Here is a 21,178-nt window from a genome sequence, read left to right as displayed (position 1 = left end):
GTGTAATGCGGCATTACAGTCTTGCTTGCGATTGGTCTATTGGGTATAAACCAATCACAAACGTGTGACAAATGCCAAAGATTGTCAAACGAACCTCACGATACCAGCGCCAACTGACCTGTCACAGAAACTCTCCTTATTTGCCTTTGGGTGTTCTTAAAATAAAATCACCAACGCGTTCCGTTCCTACTTTTAAAGTTTATTAAAAATATAAAACAAATGTATTGAACAAGTGCCGAGGATTTTTTACATATCAATTTTGCCTTCAACTGGATTGAAGTCGGAAGAAAGTTGTTGCAAGATATTGTCGTAAAATATTCAAGATGTTCATTGGTGAGTCGAGATACATTTATTTAAATTACATACTCAGAAATACCAGTTAGTTTTAATTTAACCCTTTGCCAGGCCCGCGAATTTAGATACGCTACCACAAAATAGACCATAGTTTTACATAGTTAAACTATGAGGGATTCATTTAAAAACGAATAATATTTTTGACGACATCAATTGATATTATACCATGTTGTAAATTTAGCAAGGTCGCTATCAGCACTATGCCTGGAAAAGGGTCTTGCTAAAATAGGCCAGGGGCCAGATCATAGGCCAGTTACACTTGAAGTCAATGTGACCACGAGTCATCGATTTTCTTCTGACATGAAGCTGTCAGAAATAAAACATTAATGTTATAGTACTCATGTTGGACTGGATCCTTCATCGACCATTATCTATCATATCTTGTTTTCCAAATTTAAAAATAATTTACTTGATCGACTAACCTAGGACCAAATATTTGTACGTCCTGATAATCCATGAACTGAAGCAGAAGAAATTAAATAAGGGCGTGCGATCCGGGCAACAAGTACTCGGAAGTATATTTACCACACTGAGTTGTATCACAGTACAAGTACTACGTACGAGCAGCACTTGGAATGCCCGTATTTAATTGAACTCGCAAGTGCGAGTGAGAGGCCTGATCGCATGAGGAATTCGGGAGTTGAATCCTAAGTCGCCTCCCAGTATTATTGGCTTTCGCCGCTCCGCAAACCACCTGCAGGGCTACTACGAAACTCGAAGTTCGTATCGTACCGTCCCTCTCGGCCTCGTATTAAACAGTATGTGTCAGAGGGACCGCACGACACGAACTTCGAGTTTCGAGTTTCGTAGTAGCCCTGCTGACATCATCGCGGCCATTTTGTAATGACGTATTCAATATGGTACATCTGACCATTGGTTCAAATGGTCAAATGACAGTTATAAAAATATCTGACTACTTAGTCGGTTTTCACTGTACATCATAAAAAAATGTTTTGTTTGCGAAAATTGCTAAAGCTGTGCCTTGGCTGTTTTTTTTAAGAAAATTTTATATTTTTGAAACAATGATGTGGTATTTGAATTGAAATATTCCATTAGTGTAATATGTAATTTGCATATTTTGTATTCTTTATGTATATTTTTGTTAAATAAATAAATGTATCCAAAAAAGCTAATGTAAATGATAGCTTGACAAATTTATATTTAGTTCCCAATATTTTCTGAAAATGTAACAGACAGACTAATTAGAATTTTAGGGCACTATAGGTAGTGCCGGTAGGCCGTATTTTACATTTTCGCTTGTGACTTTGTCCAGATCGTGAGATACTAGAGGTTATGCATTTTAATCATTGCTTTCATGGGTACATAGTTAGGATTTTAAACTAAAATATTTCCCGAACATGAAACCCTTTTGTAGGGCACTGCAACATAACTTAAAGCTATTTTCATAATTAATAATTTAATTACACAATGTTAGGTACATACACTGTAGATCGACTTGCATCACCTACATACAGTCCGTGGCGCAAACGCTAAGGTGAGTTACTTCTCAGTCTTGCTCTTTATATCTATGAAATTTATAGTGTACCTCCGCCCAAGGCCCGGCGCGCAATTGTTTTTTTTTCACTATTATTTCCTTGCTTCTGCCCAACCATTGGCATTAAGCAAAATAACCGTACATACTGTCATAACTGACATTGGGTCCTAGCCTACATGCATTGCATTCATTACGTGACATACATTGGCAAGTAATATTTTTTATTCTAAAATTTTTGACATGATATAACAGGTGAAGTATGAACGTGATACGAAATTCGTGTTTCAAGTTCAATGAATGCTGTACAGAATAATCTTATTTCCATATACATATTTAGTTGTAATTGTATTTCTACAATCTGTAGAAACCGTAATTATTATCAATTTATCAGACTGATTTCAACAAATGAGTTAATACATTATATTAATATTGTCCAGTATTAACTGAGCTTGATACACTAATTTTGTATGATATCCAAAATTTCATCCTGTATCTTGAATATAGAATTATTAGCCTGACATTGAGTATGTGACTTAGCAATCAGGTTATTTTATAGTATCAATGGGCCGCTCTTATAAACAGAGCCTCCATTTTTTTTGTTTATTAAGTTTTAAAGACAAAGCCACTACTGACTGATTGGTATGGCGAAAGTTACAAAAATATGTACTTGACTTTATTGACTTAACATTAAGGTATCGATATCTTTGTATACCTTCCGCCGCCTAACTTTGCCTAAAAGTTCATTGCCCCGACTAGTACCACAAAAACTATAAAGGTATAATTACAATAATTGAATAGGCACTATACCGTTAAGCGATTCGAACAAAATCCGGGAGCAACGTAAAGACGTCGCATAAAAAATGTATCTCAAAAATGCGTCAAAACTGAGTATTAAGTAATGAACTTTTAGGCAGATTTATGGCGCGTGATATAGATGACTATATACAAGAGTCGATGAAAAGAACAATTAGAAAATATTTTGCGTTATTCCTAACTACATGTTCTTGTCATAAATAATTACAAGTTTTGATTACGATCGAAGTTTTGTCATAGTGTGCTTGATTATTGTGCAAAGTGAAATTTTCTTTATTAATGTTAGTTGCGAATGTGAAATGTATCAGGGCATTATGTTTTAAAAAAAATCCTGTTGCAAACCAATTCGATTTCAATATGAGATTGAAAGTCTTTGAATAAACGTAGTGCTCGGTATATGACAGATTTTAAATATATATGTACCTAGTTCTTTTTTTGTTTGTATGTGTAAGTGTAATTGTAATATTTCTAAATAGTTCTAAGTAAGAATAATGCGTGGAAATAATAAGGTCGGTTAGAATAAACAGATTTCTATTTCAATATTATTTTCATTTTTGTCGTACGTAAATCGTAATGTAAATAGGGCCGATAATATTTAACTCGCGGGTACAGTGCCCTTAGTGTAAGTTTTCGGTTACAAAATACGTCTTGATCGCGTTCGCTAAAATCTCGATTTGTATGGAAACACGAACATCGCAAACGTTCCACTAGAGGCGCTGTTCGTGTTTGCATACAAATTGAGATTTAACGCGAACGCGATCGAGACGTATTTTGTAACCGAAAACTTACACTAAGGGCACAGGTAACATCAAGCAAGACGCGTGCAGTTAGCGCTGCTCATACTATTTTTCAATTGGCTCTATGCACGACATCAGCGCCACCTAGCGTCCGCAGTTTTGATGGCTCTGAGGCTCTTTTTGAAATTTCATCGCGACATTGTGATAAAAATCAAACCTATTCCGTATTAATTTATAATACAAAATTACTGTGATACCGTAATTTGGGTGTACAAAGGGTTGTGAATTCAGTTTTGGTCATTAGCTTCTTAAATGAGGTAAGTAAAATTTATTCAAAAAGTGTGTTTTATTTTGGTTCAAATTCAAATTCAAAATTCAAATGATTTATTCAGTAAATAGGCCACAATGGGCACTTTTACATGTCATTTTTTTAAACCGCCGCAAGAAACTTGCCGAAAGTAATTTTTTCATAATAATATAATTACAAATAAAATACTTAAAAACTATATTATACAATTAAAGAAAAAAAAATACAAAAAATAATAATAATAAAAATACAGGGATGTATGGGGTCCCTTAGTTACAATACTAAACACTAACTATATCTAAACTATATCTACGTTCAGTGGAGTGTAGAATGCTTCCACCGTCATAAATTTTAAAATAATAATAACAATAATTTAGTTCTGAAATATACATTTCAGGTCAAGTAACCATTAAGCTTTTGGATTTCGAAGGCAAGTTCACGTCTGCCGCCGCCAAAGTTAGCTCACACGCACTCATGTCATGCTCTGAAAGCAGAGCGGTACCGGTTATGTCAGGCACTATAAAACAAAAAGAGAAAGCTACTTTAATGGTGTCTTTAAATAATAGTAAACATATATAATTGTTCTTGTATCACTAAAAATAAATTAAATATCGTTTTCACATCAAAATATGTATAATTTTGAAGACCGGTTTTGTGAGTATTACACCAATATAAAATTTCAACCACAAACCGTTTTAAAAAGGAAAATTGTTTGTATCTGCCGGACATGTCGATGTAGAGGAATTAAGAACAAAACAGGGACAGTGTTCAATAATTCAAGCTCGCATCATAAGACAAACATCTATTACTAAAATAAGGTAGTTAAGTCTAAACAATTACTTTGTTAACGACAGATTCATGTTAGTATGACAGATAGAGCCTACATTATTTCTACTTTTGGCCACTATGAGCGCTGCGATAGATTTCATTACCCCCACCTAGTAATTCGCACCCAGCGAATAGGCGTCCACCCGCTCCGTGCAAACCGCGTCAGCTAGCGTAGGCCCTAACGATCACCGTCATCCGTGAGAACCTGCAACCCCAAGGTTGCCGGTCTTTTAGGGGCTAGTTATTTGTTGAAAACCCCAGTGCCCCAGTGTCATTGCAGGGAAGACTGCTATCGCCACAGAGTTGGAGATAGTTCGCTGGTTTGAGGTGAATTGTTCGAAATATGACGTAATTCAGCATTACCGACTAACGATCCTATTTGCATCCGTAATTTTGCTTGCTCGTATCTTGAGAGCTTTTTCACTATTTTCGCCATTGAACTAAAGAAGAGATCAGTTTCATCCAATCCGTCGGTTGGATTCTGATCAATTTGCGTATGTAGGTTCAAGCGTTCCTGAACGTCGTGTGCGTTGTGCCGCATATTCTTGCTCGTAGCATTACCATTTTTATCGTCATTACTATCACATATAGTAAGTTCTATTTCTTGATTGTTGGATTCTGTTTCTTCTTCGCTTTCATGGTAAGTATTTTCTATTTTAATATTACCTTCTGGACTTTGTGCTTGTTTGCCATGAATTTGTTTGTCATTAATGTTTTCCGTTACACTATTGTCTTCTCGATTTTCATTAACACTAGTGTTGCTTCTTTGGGACGAAGGAAGTCTGTCCAAGAATGAAAGGAGATCAGATCTCTTCTTTGCAGCTTCTCCACTCGAGCCAGTGCCTGGTTTTGCTTTACGTCGAATGTAATAGTCTCTTACGTAACACCATCTCTTGGCGCAATCGGAATCTGTAAAACGTTAATTTGTTTGTAATTATAGCAAAGAATATATTGCGTCAAACGACTGGTTAGATCATTTCCCCAAATTCGTTATTTTCTAGTAGCAAAATTTCTTTTCGAGTTTTTTCCCAATATCCTTTTTTACTGAAGCTTTTTTTCACAGTAGCGTTTTTTTCCAATCAGGGTCGACACAGATGCAGTGTCGACGGAGCGCCGCTCACGCGGAGCTCCTACTTTTGTGTAGTTTTGGGCCTTCCAGCCGTTGAAAACTTAACATAACCCAAACCTATAATGTTTCTGTGTCAATTCTGATTGGAAAAAACGCTACTGTGAAAATAAGATTCAGTAAAAAAGCATATTGGGAAAAAATGCGAATGGAAATTTTGCTTCTAGAAAATAACGATTTTGGGGAAATTATTTTCCAACCCTGAAATTTACTCATTCATTTCATTCATTCCTTTTGTGCAAGCAGTTATTTTTGTAGCTGTGTGTGTAATCAAATCATTCACTTCAACTCTCGTGGCACTATCTATAAGTGACGTGACGTGACTTTTTATTGGTCGTTTGTCTTTCTGTACCGAGTAAGCCATAGCTTGACAAGGGCTATAATAAAAAGATGTCAGCACAACCACAGAAAAGTGGTCCACAAGTTTGAAATTCTTTTAAGTATTTACGTCTCCACAACGGTGGGTGTCGCGACATTGTCCCAGGGGCATCGCTTGTTGATCTCTTATGCTTATGTTTTGATTTCGTTCTTATTTTCTAATAAAAATTACATGTCTTTTGACTAGGCTAGTACTAAAATTGGTAAGTATTTTTCGGGGCTTGAGGCGCGTCGTAAAAAATGGCAATGCCCCGAGGGCGTCACAGTACAAATAAATTTGGGAAGTCCTGATTTAAGGATTCCTTTTTTTTCTTTTGAAGCAAGGAAACACTTCAACGTACCTATCTACCTTCAAGGGCTATCGAGTGGTAATACAAATTATGCGATACAACGTCAGTCTGTAAATGAACTTAAAATTAAAATAAACCTCTAAAAATTTTACGTTTAAAAAAAAATATCTTATTGGTGTAAGTCAAGCTTTCAAATTTTTCGAGTGTTGGTTAGAGCCCCGGTGGTTCACTTGCAGCGTTTAGCCAGGCAGGAGATGCGGGTTCGTATCCCGTCCGGCACTCCCAAGAAACTTTTTATTTTTTAAACACGTAGGTACTGCTGTTAAAACAGACAACTTTAGAGAATTGTAGCTACTTACTAACCTGTTTTATTTAGAATTTCTCCAATTTCACGCCACAAGTTCTGTTTCAATTGGGTCTTTCTGTATTCTTTACTTTTTATATTATAAATAGCTTCATGATTACGTACGAATTTTATTAAAATTTCGTCGTCCACGCTTCTCCAGTTGCAGTTGGAACTCATTTTGTAGTCGAGTCTAGTCAAAACAATATTCCTAAAAACTGCTTCACCGCTATCAAGAAAACGTTCACCATCTTAGCGTACACCAAACAATTGACACCGATCAAAAAGTACTCTGTGACACCGATAAGGACACACACAGACTACTCAGGATAAGGACGAGACGGCCGTCATGCAAATGGCGTTTTATTATTATGTATGTCATGCGCGGCTTCCTACCGCTCTTGGAAACCTAATTGTTTACAAAGACGTTCTAGTGATGTCATTCACCGCTGTATTAAGACCGCTACACTAGTAGGTATTATGACGGCACCGCTATCCTATATGGGCTCTAGGAAACCAGGGGGCTACTACGAAGTTCGTATCGTGCCGACCCTCACATTCGTATTAAATAATATGAGGGTCACCGGGACGGTAAGATACGAAGTTCGAATTTTAATTTGCACTTTGTTTTGTTCGTAGTTTAGGGCCTGGGGTCTACTACAAAAATCGTGACGTCTCTCACTCTTGCATCAAATAGTATTACGGGAACGAAATGGCACAATAGGTACAGAATTCGAAAATTACACTTTTTAGTATAATGCAAGGGTGGGTACGAAGTTCGTATCGTATCATTCTTCAGTTATTTTTACTTTCGGGTACTTAAATAAAATTTAGCTTTAAAAATATAGAATACGTTTTGTATACATATTTTAGGATATTTATTTATAAAAATGACTAACAAGAATAGAAAATGTAATAAAAGCAAAATATGGTTACATGTTTGGACTTTGGACCGACTGTAATTGGCTTTTAAAATAGTATCTCAAACATTTACGTCAACGTTAATGTCAATTTGACTGTGCGTTTCCTTCAAGACTTCAAGAGCTTCAAAGAGTATAAGTACAGTCACCAGCACAAATATCTGATACGACTCTATTTCTAGGGCCGGAAGGACGTGTCAGATATTTTTGCACGCTCTGCTGTAGCAGATATTAATGCTGGTGACTGTACCTATGGTTTCCTTCCGTGAAGTCAACTCGTCACTGTCACCCCCACCTGTCAGCTGTCACCTCACTACACTACCTAATATCAATACATTCCACTCGGCTCGCTCGCTCAATTACCAGTCGAGCGTGAAATGGGAATCGATAATTTTGCTAAAACATCGCTGTTCGCTTCCATTTCATTTCATTCATAGTATTAGATTGCATCGATTAGAGAACGTACATTTTATTATTCATCCGCATAAGAGGTTATATTCGTAACCTTCCGCGTATCGACTACTTACGGTCACCTTTGAAAGGAAAGAAGTGGTAGTAAAACTTTATTTCAAGTTTATTAAGTATTCGACTCAGTGACCCGTGATTAATTTTTCTACATGGCTGAGGCAAAAATGAACGGACACAAAGTGGAAGAAGGTAAATATATAAGATTTTCAGATTTACATGCACATGAAGATTTTTCAAGCCGTTATTGTTTCATCGACGTTGAGTAAAATGTTGATAATGATTTTTGAATTTAAATTATCAATTTATTAGCAAAATATAAATAAAGTTTTGGTAGAGTTTTTATGTAAGTGCCAAGGGAATTTAAAACGTGAAGATTTATTACATTACAAGAATTTCTTGACTCAACAACTTAGAATTCAGTCTGATTTATTCTTCTATGGATCACAGGAGTAAGTTTTCTTACTGACTCATCATCATCATCATGTCAGCCGAAAGACGTCCACTGCTGGACATAGGAAGGCTCTCCACTCAGACCGGTCTTGTGCTTTCCGCATCCACCGCGATCCCGCGATCTTAACCAAGTCGTCGCTCCATCTTGTTGGAGGCCTACCGACAGCTCGTCTCCCGGTCGACGCCATTCGAGAACCTTCTGGCCCATCGGCCATCCGTCCTGCGAGCAATGTGCCCCGCCCACTGCCACTTTAGTTTCGCAATTCTTCGGGCTATGTCGTAACCTAGTTCTACTGCGGATATCTCATTTCTAATTCTATCCCGCAGAGAAACCCCGAGCATAGCCCTCTCCATAGCCCTCTGAGTGACTTTGAGTTTTCTCATGAGGCCCATCGTTAGCGCCCACGTCTCAGATCCGTATGTCATCACTGGCAACACACACTGGTCAAAGACTTTTGACTTCAAACACTGCGGTAATTTGACGAAAAGACACTACAGCTTCCCGACGCTGCCAGCCGAGTCGGATTCGACGAGTGATCTCTTTCTCAAAGTTGGACCTACCTAACTGGACCGTTTGTCCCAGGTATACATAGTCGTCAACAACTTCGAGCGCAGAGTCTCCGACTATTACGGGAGTTGGTACAACATGACATTAGACATGACTTTCGTCTTGTCCATGTTCATTTTGCCAACTCGGTCGGACTCTAGGTCAGCGAGCATAGCACCGAGGTCCTCCATGGTCTAGCCAACTACAATGTCGTCGGCGAATCGAAGATGAAGTTACTCGCCATTAATGTTGATGCCTCGTCCTTTCCAGTCCAAAACCTTAAAAGCATCCTCCAATGCAGCGGTGAACAGTTTCGGAGAGATCAATCTCCTGACTCCCCGCTGCAGAGGAATAGGCTTTTCTGATCCTAATACACATAGTGGCGTTTTCACAGGACACTCAACACTTCGATATACCGATAGTCAACTTGGCACTGGAGAGCTCACAGCCCAAAGTCTCGATCGAATCGATTTCTCGTAGTCCACAATGCAACAAAGTTTTACTTAGTCTTCTGTATAACCTGCCACTACGGACTAAGCCTTTTAAGAAGCCGGCTTGTTAGGCTGGAAGTCTCAAGCCTGCGTGTGAGACGGTTTGTTGATTGGAAAATAGCTTGTTCTTACTGACTGGCAGGTTATAATAATAATTTACAACATTTTAAATATAATAAAATTGAAAGGTTTTGCCTTACAGGCACTATATTTTTTTTTGGGATAAAACAATCTTAAATCATTCTCAGGGTCTCAAACTATCTTCATACCAAAGTTCATCACAATCAGTTGAGTTATTTCATCGTGAAACTGTAATAAAAATAGACAAACATACTCACATTTATATTTAAAATATTAGCAGAGAAGATTTATGTGACCATCAAATTTCTTTAACAGATTGTGCATGGAGTTTAAATACACATAACTATTTCTTTTCACCACACTTAAAATTTTCAAGGCTAACAGAATGAGCTATATTAAAAAGTAAAATCAAATCAATTATTCCGCTTAAAATGTAACAACCTTAGTTTAGGTACTCACAGTGGGAAACAATGGTAACCCTTGCATTTGGTATGTATGAAAATTAGTTTCAATCTATTGTATTTTAATTCTAATTAATGGTGACCTTGTAGCGTGACACTTGCATGAAATGGTTTTTTTCTAGTCTACATTGTCAGGGAATGAGGGATAACGTTTTTTGTCTTACTAGATGGCGCTACTGTTGCGTGAGGTTTTTCAGTGTGGCTTTCAAAGTCTGTTATTACGGGTGTGAAAACAAAGTTTAAATTAAATCATATTAATACTCAATGACTCAATGAAGAAATTACTTAGCAACAAGTAATGACTCGTTTATAAATACGGGTGTTAGTCTGCGTTGCTCGAGTGCACTTGTATGGAGATTGATTTCTGAACTATCTGTGTTTTGTGAAAGAGCCATGGAGAAAAGTATGACGCACAAGAGACAAATAGACAACATAAAAGATGAAGAATTGCGAACCAAAACAGGGTTGATAGATGTGAATGATAAAATTAAAAAAAGCTAAATGGAAGTGGGCCGGGCAAGTCATGCGAGGTCCAGATAAATGGAGTAAACTTTTAACCGCATCGTATCCAAGAGATGGGAAAAGGAACAAGAGAAGGCAATTTCGTTGCTGGGAAGACGAAATAGCCAGAGCGGCTGGCAGAACATGGGCAAGAGTAGCTGCATGCGAGAGGAATGAGGGCTATCGCGTATGAATTCGCCACTAGAGGCGCTAGTGTAGCGTGAGGTCTCCGAAATGTCAAATCTCATAGTTTTTGGGTGAGCTACGCGGGTATATTTATAATTAGAATAATTTTGTGAATATTTTGCAATATCTGAAATTAATTATGGCAAATATGCGTTCCGGGGCAATGAATGTCTGTGTTTTGAGACAGTTTTGTCTTTTGGAAACCTTTGTCCTCCCTTTTTTCCGAACAAAATGGGGGCTATGCAACACTGTGGCATGCTCAATAATTTTATGGTACGGTTTTAAGGTGTATTAAATATGATTTTAATCTAAACTTTGTTTTCACGCCTGTAATAACAGACTTTAAAAGCCATAGTTAAAAACCTCACGCAACAGTGCGCCATCTAGTGAGACAAAAAATGATAGCCCTCATTGGAGACTGCTGGGGAAGGCCTTTGCCAACAGGCACACAGATGCTGAACACTGAATGGGAAAAAAGGAAACTGTTGTGATTTATGCATTTATGTTACTTGCATCTGAATAAAGAGGCTTAATAATAATAATAATAATAAGATACAGAAGGCGGTACTTCTGGACACGGCACGCATCGTCCGGAGGTTCCTCACTCTGCGGCCCTGACCACCGGTAGCCTGGGCCCAGCCCCGTTACCGGCGGCAAACTAGGTTAGGTTTTTCTAATATTTTTATTTTGTATGTACTTTTCTGTATTTTACTTCTTATAACTATTATAAAAACCTAATCCTAAGAATAAAAAATAAATAAATTCATTCATATATTAGAAACAAATTCTAAAAAACATATTCAGACAGTCATCACATCAGCGTCTACTTTTGAAGGTTTACAATAAAAATAACGCAACATTTTACAGATAGGTACATTATTAAATAATTTTGGGTAAATTTTCAGCGTTTTTGCGATTTTTTTGCCATTACCGTTTCAACAAGCATTATTATGCTCAAGGTTACATTTTATAAAAACTAAAGACAATACTGATGCAAAAAATAAATCTAGCGTATTCAAAATTCTTGCGACTTATCCTTCCGTAGTGCTAAATAAACGTGGTATGTAGGTACAGTCACCAGCATTAATATCTGCCGCAGCGGAGCGTGCAAAAATATCTGACACATCCTTCCGGCCCTTGAAATAGAGTCGTATCAGATATTTAAGCACGCTTGTTGTGTCAGATATTGGTACTGGTGACTGTACAATACCGAATTTCTTATAACTCCGACAAGATTCCTGTTTGTAGACTAATTTTGTCTTTACTGTAGTATTATTTCTACTGTATTTTAATACTTGTATGCAAAAAAAAAGAATATGTCCAGTTAGCAATCGAAAAATAAAACAAAACGACATTAAATTACACTTGCAAAAATTTGTGCGGTTTATATTTATTACGTTTTCGCTAGCTGTTATTTTGTACGTTTAATTTTAATTAAAACTTTTTGTTATAGACTGCATAAGGCCATAAATGTAAATTAAAAAAAATAACAAAGATGGTGAAAAGAAACCAACGTCTAGGTCTTAAGTACTAGGTAAGTACATCTGTTAAAAAAAAACCGGCCAAGAGCGTGTCGGACACGCCCAAGATAGGGTTCCGTAGCCATAACGAAAAAAATGAAGTAATATTATATGCGTTATAACATGTCAATGGTTATAACACAATTGAAACACTTACTACAGTCTTAAAATCGATAACCAGAAAAAGAGCGTATCTTCACGGCACTACGTCCTTTTGTTGAGACGCGCAGTTTTTTGGCAATAAGTCAAAAACGGTATATCCGATCATGTTGAAACCAATTTTCGTTGAAAGTATTTGTTAAGCGATACCTTTCCATATTTTTTGGACAAACGGTTTACAAGATAGAGGGGGGGGGGACTCAATTTTCGCTACTTCGGGAGCGATTATTTCCGGAAAACTTCACTTAATCCAAAAAGTTTTCGAGAAACCTTACTATCTTTTCAAAAGAGCTGTCGAACTATGTGGCACACGTTGATGCGAGTTAAAAAAAAACTGTTACGTGTATGGAGTGCCCCCCCCCCCTATAAATATTTATTTTTGTAATTTAACTACAAAACTAAATAGCGGCTTACACAAGACACCAGTACTCCAAATTTCATTGATATACATCTTGTAGTTTCCGAGTAAAATGCCTGTGACATACGGACGGACGGACAGACAGACAGACGGACTTGGCGAAACTATAAAGGTTCCATTTTGGCTCCGGAACCCTAAAAAGTTAGGTCTCAGGAGATATTTTTTGCACAATGACAGTGTCAGCAAACAAAGGCTAAGTATCACAAGTTGGACTTTGTACTCACTTATATGTACCTATAAGTGTTAAGGTATATCAGATAATACACATCAACATCATACTATGGCATGAGGTGACAATTTCCTAATTGTTTTATTAGGTAAAATACCTACTATTCTTATATTAATATATTATTAATATTTTTCAATTATTAATTCACTTCTGGAATAGTCACAAAAAAATGTTTCAGTATTAAATTGAGTATATTTATTCATTTGCAATATTTCTGACAGTAATACGGTATCAGATCTACATAAACACACAAACTTTCATAAATTTCGACCAAAAAATACATCATCAGCGTGATATTCGAGGTGGTATCAAAATTGTAAATATTATTGAGGTAATAGTTGATTCATGCGACTGAAGTCGTGACGCGACATACTATCACGTGCGATCTGCGTGATAAAGTTAATTGACTTCGTATTTCGCTTATCATTTAAGTCAAAAGTGTGTAGAGTAGATGGACCGCTAGCAACTACGGGTACATATGTCATCATAACGTAAATGTGTAGCTACCTAGATGGTGTGGAGTTAACATTTAGGCTGCGTTTTACGAGGGATGTGTTACGAGGAATATGTTTCTCATGAACCAATAGAAACGCTTCATTTACATATCCTCGCACAGCACCGCTCTGGTGGAAACAGCTGAGCGGAGCGAGGCGAGGTACATGAAGCGTTTATATTGGTTCATGAAACACTTTCGTCGCAACACATCCTGAACTGAAACACCGGCTGCCGGGTTGCAGGTTGGAGAGTGGGGGAAATGTGATATCTTAGGGTGAATAATAGTTATTTATGCAACTGTATCATAATAAGGGCCTTTGAGACACGAGTGCGAGTTTATGACATGAGGCGAAGGCAAATTACTGCTCATTCTCATTTTGAGAGGAGGCCTGTGCCCAGCAGTAGGATGTATATAGGCTGGGATGATGATGGTGAAATTACTGCTCACTTCCATTGCCGGCTGTTTTATTTCTGGCGGCGTCATAATTTCTGCATCACTTAATTCACCAAAGTCACACATTCTAACAGATAAAGTCGTTTAAATAGTGATTAACTCTTTTATTCTTTTAATTTTCAAGAACTCCGTGCAAAAGTTTTTTTTCACTAATTACCTTAAAATGGACCCGGGAACTTTTTGGAATACAGCTAAATTAAATAATGTTGAAATATAAAAATAATAACTGTAAAATTCATTTATTATTCTTTATGTAAGTATTCAAATTCATTAATTGTGTATGTAAACAATTTAATTAATCTTAGTCGATTTACAATAATTAGTAAACAAATAGAATATATAACGGTTGGTAACACGTTTATTCACGAAAACATTACACAACAGTCACAATTATATATAAGAGGCATCGATACACACAATAACACATGAAAATTAAGGAAATGAGGGCCACATAAGACGGAGGTAAATATATTCGCGGCGAAAGGGCAACGAGTCGCCATGCGAGCTATAGCGAACTGTCATTCATTCCCGCGCGTCCCGAGCGGCGCGTGGCGGCGAGCCGCGCGCCACCTTGCGATGATTTCTGAAACTACGGACGAGCGCGCGCGAGTGAGACGGGTATAATTCGGCGCGTTATATCCTCCCCTCTAGTCCGAATAAGCGGCCCGCAATCGGACTAGGATTCCTGCAAGTATCTGCGAGGTCTACCGCGACGTCGCTTAGACCTAACCGGGGCTTCGATGGGGCCCACGAAAGGGGTAAGCTGAGAGGCGTGATACTTCCCTATGTTAGTCCCATCTTGGATGTTCTCCAAAACGTAGGTCGTAGGGCTAACTACGGATGAGACTCGATAAGGCCCGTCTCGGCGTGGGATAAATTTAGATGTCTGGCCAGGACCCGTGTCATTAAGCCCTTGGGTCTTAAGGAGTACCAAATCACCTACCTTATAATCCGGAGGCGGGCGACGTCCTTCGTCCGCGTACTTCTTTTGGATCGCCTGAGCCCTCTCGTGAATGTCCCGAGCTTCCGCCAGAGCCATACTCATCTGTTTCAAGTGGGGAGTTATGTTCGGGATAAAGTTATCAGTCTCCACGATGGCTCGCAAGTCAGTGGCGGCATCGGACGGAGCGCGCAGTTCCCTGCCAAAGGTAAGGTACGCTGGGGAAAATCCGGTACTCGCAGTGATAGCCGAGTTCATGGCATACCTGACTGCGGCGAGGTGCGAATCCCACGTCGCGTGGTCATGCCCGACAAGGATGGCCAGCTGAGGCTTGAGGTCCCTGTTTTTCCTCTCAATCGGATTCGCCTCGGGGTGATAGAAGGGCGTGAGGATTTGGTCGATACCGAGTACGTGGCAGACCTGCTGCATGACCTCGCTCACGAACTGCACGCCGTTATCACTGAGGAGGCGGCGAGGAACTCCATACCTGAAAAATACCTCATTTATGAGGGTCTTGGCACACTCGAAGCTTGTCGCAGTTTCTAGTGGAAAAAGTTCGACCCAGCGCGAACAGACATCCTCCACTATCAAAATCCACTTGTTGCGGCGTGGCGTTTCGACTAATGGACCAAAGAGGTCTACTGATACTACCTCAAATCGTTTGGACATAGCGGGTGTTTGGAGCAAACCCGCGGGCTTCCTGGTATCTACTTTATAACGCTGACACGGCAGACATCCCTTAATATAGTTACTTACATACGATCGCATACCAGGCCAATAAAATCGTGACCGAATACGGCTCAGTGTACGCTCGACTCCAAAATGACCCGCTGTAGGTGCATCGTGGAAGCCGGATAAGACAGCGGCACGCTCGTGCTCTGGCACTACCAGGTGAGCCTCTTCACTGTCGTCCCCTTCTAGGTCGTACCTGTACAAGATGCCGTCGGATAGGGTGTAGCCACGGTCAGACCAGGGTCTCCCCCTAAATGGATCGTCGGATTCCATCGCCTCGATGATCTTACTTACTTCGGGGTCTTTTAGCTGGTTCTCGCGAACGTCCTTTGCGCTGCGAGAGGGCATATCCACCACGGTCAAACACAGGTCGCAATCCGTACCTGGAATACATGTTGGGCGTGATAGTGTGTCCGCAATCACGTTCGCCTTACCCGGTGTGTACTCTATCTTCAAATTGTATTCCTGCAGAGTAAGCGCCCACCTGGCTAACCGACCGCTCGGTGACTTTAGACTCATAAGCCACCTGAGGGGTTGATGATCAGACTTCACCACCACGTCCGCTCCATCGATGTATCCTCGAAACTTCGACACTGCCCACACGACGGCCAGCGCTTCTCGCTCCGTCGTGTTGTAATTCTTCTCAGCGGCTGTAAGGAGACGGCTAGCGTACTCGACGGGCCGCTCGTCAACTCCCTCCCCCTGAAGCAAAACCGCCCCAAGAGCATATCCACTGCTATCGGTCCGGAGGACGAACGGCTTCGTCTCATCGGCTTGGCGGAGGATTGGCGCTGACACGAGGAGAGATTTAATAGTATCAAACGCACCTTGCTGTTCGGGTCCCCATCTCCAGGTGCTTACCTTTTTCAGCAAGGTAGTCAACGGAGCCGCGATCTTAGCATAATCCGGTATGAAGCGTCTGAACCAACTCGAGGTTTGCAGAAAACACTTCAGGTGTTTCACGTTCTGAGGTGGAGGCATGTCAGCGATAGCAGAGGTCTTATCAGGGTCTACATGAATACCACCTGGCATGATGACGTGGCCGAGGAACTTGACGGACTGCCTAGCGAAGTGGCTCTTCTCACGATTCACCCGCAGGTTGAACATTGCGAGGCGATCGAACACAGCCTCCAAATCCGCAAGGTGCTTCTCGAACGACTCCTCGGACAATATCAACAGGTCATCTAAATAAGCAACCAAAGTTATACCTGGTAAGTTGGACTTAAAACGGTCGATCAATCTCTGGAAGGTAGCCCCAGAATTCCGAAGTCCCATAGCCATGCGCTTAAAGCGAAACGTACCTAAAGGCGTTGTAAATGAGGTAAGATCCCTGTGATCAGGATCGACACTAACCTGAAAGTAACCAGATCGCAGGTCAAGTGTGGTCATGTACTTAGAAGTCTTTGCGGCGTGGAGCACGTCTTCGATCCTGGGGAGCGGGTAGCGGTCAGGCTCTGTAACCGCGTTGACCTTGCGGTAATCGACGCAAAGCCTGAAACTCCCATCCTTCTTCTTGACCAGCACGACGTTGGAGGCCCACGGGGACTCACACTCCTCGATGACATCGGAGCTAAGTAGCTTTTGCAGCTCCTTCTCTAAAGCCTCTTTCTTCAACGGCGACAACCTGTAGGGTGGTGAAGCGAGCGGCTCCTGATTTTCACTCACCCTGATCTTGTGGACGGCGAAGTCCGTAGGAGGTCCCTCGGCAGCAAACTGTGCGGCTCTGCTACGCAAGAAGGTGTTGAGTGCGTCCCTGTGCTCTAGTGGTAGCTCTGTTCCTTCGTCGTCGCGCAGGGTGACGTCGGAGACATCGGCTCGCAACAGCTCCGTGTCCTTCAGACGAACGGATCGCACAAAGGGGAATATGTGGTCGGGGCTGTCTGAAAAAAACCACGAGTCCTGGTCCAAGACCAATGTGAGGCCAGCATTGCTAATAAAGTCTCGACCCAATAATGTTCGAGTGTTTTCCCCAGGGAACATCACGAACTCAGTAGTTACCTGCCTACCTTCTAATAATACCGGTACCGTCGCGATTTCCACTATCTTTTGCTGGCGGGAACCGTCCGCAAGCCCAATGGTGCGCTCCGCCTCATGGAATTGTATCCCGTCGGATCGTAATATAGAGTACAACAAGGAACCAGCAACACTACATGTAGCTCCCGTGTCGAGTATCGCAACGCCTACCCTGTCCGCAATAGTGATGGACACTGTAGGGTGAGACGTATCCGTCTTCTGAGATACATCCGCGACGTTATTACCCGTTACGATATTAAAATCATACGACTTCGCGGGCGCGCTCTTATTACTACAATTCTCACACTTCGATTTAACCACACCCGGTTTGCCGCATCCGTAACAACGTATCGGGCTAGGGCCCGTATTAGAGACTAAACCGTCGGAATCGGCGTGTACGGTACGCTGTTTACTCTCTTTACTTTGTAAATTACGACAATCGGCTACGACATGACCATAAAACTTACAATACGAACACCGAACGCGCTTATCGCGTTTCAAGTTTTCGTTCGAGTTTGAGGTGAGTTTCGAACCAGTGGTACCGTGCGGACCGGTAGTAGCGCTGCGCTCGGCCGCAGTTTCTCGGAAATCGCGCGGCGGCTCGCCCGATCGCAAAGAGCGGCTCGTTGTCGAGTTCGCGTCGTTCGAGATCAGGGAGTAGTTACTTACTTTTACTTCGGAAATCGCATCTTCTATGGCCCTCGCTTTTTCTACAAAATTGTCAACATTGACAATGCTATCTCTGGGTAACCGTTTCCTAACACGTCGATGCAACAGGCCGTAAATAATGTCTATCTGCATACACGTAGGTACCTCGTACGGTAATTTGGTCAAAAGCGAACGCACTTTACACACAAAAACTTCGGCTCTCTCGCTGTCCTTCTGCTCGGCGGCAAAGATTTCACGTAAAACCTTATGAGCCGGTTGTTGGACGCCGTACATGGAGCGCAGGCGCGCCACGGCGGCGGGCCAGCTGGCGGCGCCAGCGCGCGCGCCGCGCCACCACACGGCCGCGTCGCCCTCCAGCAGCAGCGGCAGCCCGCGAAGCGCGTGCTCGTCGCTCACCGCCGCGCACTCCTTGTACACCTGCACGGCGTCGATGAACGCCTCCAGCGCCTCCGCGTCGCGCGACCTCCCGTCGAAGCGCGCGGTGCACTTGGAGAAGTTGCCCCCGGCGGCGGCGCCCGAGAGGCTGCTGGGCGCGCGGCCGTCGGGCGGCGGCGTCGCCGCGGCGGACGGCGGGCTCCAGGGGCCGTTGCCGTTGAGGGGCAGAGTTCGCAGGGTTTCCACCAGGGTCCGGTTGGTTTCGGCTTGCATCCTGGCGAAGGACTCCATGATCCCGGCCAGAAAGGTCTCCGTGTTGACGGCGGGCCTGGCGTGGCCGGGCGGCGCGACGGCGGCGGCAGCGGCGGCGGCGCTTGAGGCGCGCGGCTCCTCCGCGTCGTCGTAGCTATCGGGGTCATTTTCGTCTTCGTTGCTGACGGCTTTCGCCTTACTCCGTGTGTTTACCGACATGGTAAATGATGAATAGGCACGGCACACTCCTTTTTACTGTAGTGTCGATGTAAATAGGTACAATTACGCGGCTAGCGAGCGATGAAATCGTAGGTACAGTTCAGCCTCTAGTTGGGCAGCCAGTATAACGGTTGGTAACACGTTTATTCACGAAAACATTACACAACAGTCACAATTATATATAAGAGGCATCGATACACACAATAACACATGAAAATTAAGGAAATGAGGGCCACATAAGACGGAGGTAAATATATTCGCGGCGAAAGGGCAACGAGTCGCCATGCGAGCTATAGCGAACTGTCATTCATTCCCGCGCGTCCCGAGCGGCGCGTGGCGGCGAGCCGCGCGCCACCTTGCGATGATTTCTGAAACTACGGACGAGCGCGCGCGAGTGAGACGGGTATAATTCGGCGCGTTATATATGTTTATATTTATTCAAAACCAACCTTGATTCAAAACCAATTTTAGAAAAATCCCTTAACAAAAATCTCTCAGGAAATCATTTTTAGTTAACAACATGGCTTTTAAGAATCTGCGGCAGTACCCGTACGCCACGAAATTGACTTTTTTTTTTAAACTGCACTAATAAATAATTAAAGAGGGAAGCAACCGTAACTAGAAAGTTAATAAAGTGGTTAAGCCTGACCAGCCATTAATTGCAAGCATTGGTCTCCTAGCCCATTGTGCGTTCACCCTAATGTATACTTCGTTTAATTTAAGGTTAAATATAATATAATGATGAATGAATCATTAGTTCACATATATGTAGCATATATGTACATTAACCCTAATTAAGTGGCTCATTATTTTAAATTTTTTTTCGGGATAAATTTTTTAAAGAAGAAAGTGTGAAATTTGAAATATTTCAACGGGAAATTGACCATCCTGAATATCGTCGAAAATATATCTCGTCTCATGGTAAAATCGACAAATTGGCTGTAGGCCTATGCGAAAAAAATCGACCACTTGTATTACGTACACTCAGAAAAATGACTATATTGTAAATATTTTCCACCCGAAATCATTTGTTTTGGCCTAGATATTTGTTGTGACTTGATTTATTCTTTATTGATCCTATAAATTACGATTTAAAGCAGGGATGGGAAAAGTGGCCCGCGGGCCATCTCCGCCCGCGAGGCTTGAAATCCGCCCGCTCCTCAACGGTTAATGGCATCGGCTTGAAATTAAGTACGGAAATGAGGCTTGAATGACAATGCAAGTACAGTCAACAAAAAGAACAGTCAGCAAAAAGCTTGTATTAAAAATTTAATTTTTAACAAACACTTATTTTAGTTCATTGATATGGATCTCCGCAAAGTAACGCCTGATTCAATAAATTATTCAATATTTATTTTATTTTAGTACACTAGCCTATATATGTATATTATTATACATGAATGGCCTTCTCTTTGACAAACAGAACTAAAAAGTTGTTATTGTGAACACATTTTCCGACACGCAAAATATTGTGTCAAAAGTACTTTGAAAGCTTTCACAATCTTTCAATCTCATGCTGTCATGCAAGATGAAAGATTGCCGCAAAGATGCAAACAACAGGTGATCTGAAAGTCAGGAAAAATTAACAAAGGGCTAATGCTGGCCCAAAAGCGTTATGTATGGTAAAAAAAATACTATTTCTTATTACTTGTGTTTACTTGCGGCATAAATCCTGTAGTTGAATTAATGTTATGAAGTTTTTTTACATCCCGTGGTAATTCCCAAAAATTATGCCGTATTCTTCATTGACATTGCACTAAAAAACAACTGTGTCAAATTTCATGACTCTAAACGGAACGGTTTTGAGTTTTTAAGATTTATTCAGATCCCGTGAGATATCGGAATAAAAATACCCTATAATTGTATGCCAGATATCCAATTTCTACATACCAAATTTCATTAAAAATATTGCCCAGACGTTTAAACA

General features: G+C 41.0%; 2 protein-coding genes across 2 annotated transcripts in view; both read right to left on the bottom strand.

Annotated features, from left to right (window-relative positions):
- Nucleotides 1–21,178, bottom strand: part of LOC141433903 (transmembrane protein 135-like) — a 70,001-nt gene that overhangs the window by 36,067 nt on the left and 12,756 nt on the right. The gene's annotated exons all lie outside the window — the stretch shown is intronic.
- Nucleotides 2,079–7,074, bottom strand: LOC141433898 (uncharacterized). The gene is made up of 2 exons (XM_074096007.1): nucleotides 6,692–7,074; nucleotides 2,079–5,443 (listed from the first exon to the last, which is right to left on the bottom strand). Exons 1-2 carry the CDS (start codon nucleotides 6,849–6,851, stop codon nucleotides 4,824–4,826), a joined length of 780 nt encoding a protein of 259 aa, XP_073952108.1. The 5' UTR covers nucleotides 6,852–7,074; the 3' UTR covers nucleotides 2,079–4,823.

This window comes from Choristoneura fumiferana, chromosome 13 (genome assembly GCF_025370935.1).
Source record: "Choristoneura fumiferana chromosome 13, NRCan_CFum_1, whole genome shotgun sequence".
Taxonomy (NCBI): Eukaryota; Metazoa; Arthropoda; class Insecta; order Lepidoptera; family Tortricidae; genus Choristoneura; species Choristoneura fumiferana.
Note: the sequence above shows the minus strand (reverse complement) of the source record. Positions and strands in the feature narration are given on the sequence as shown.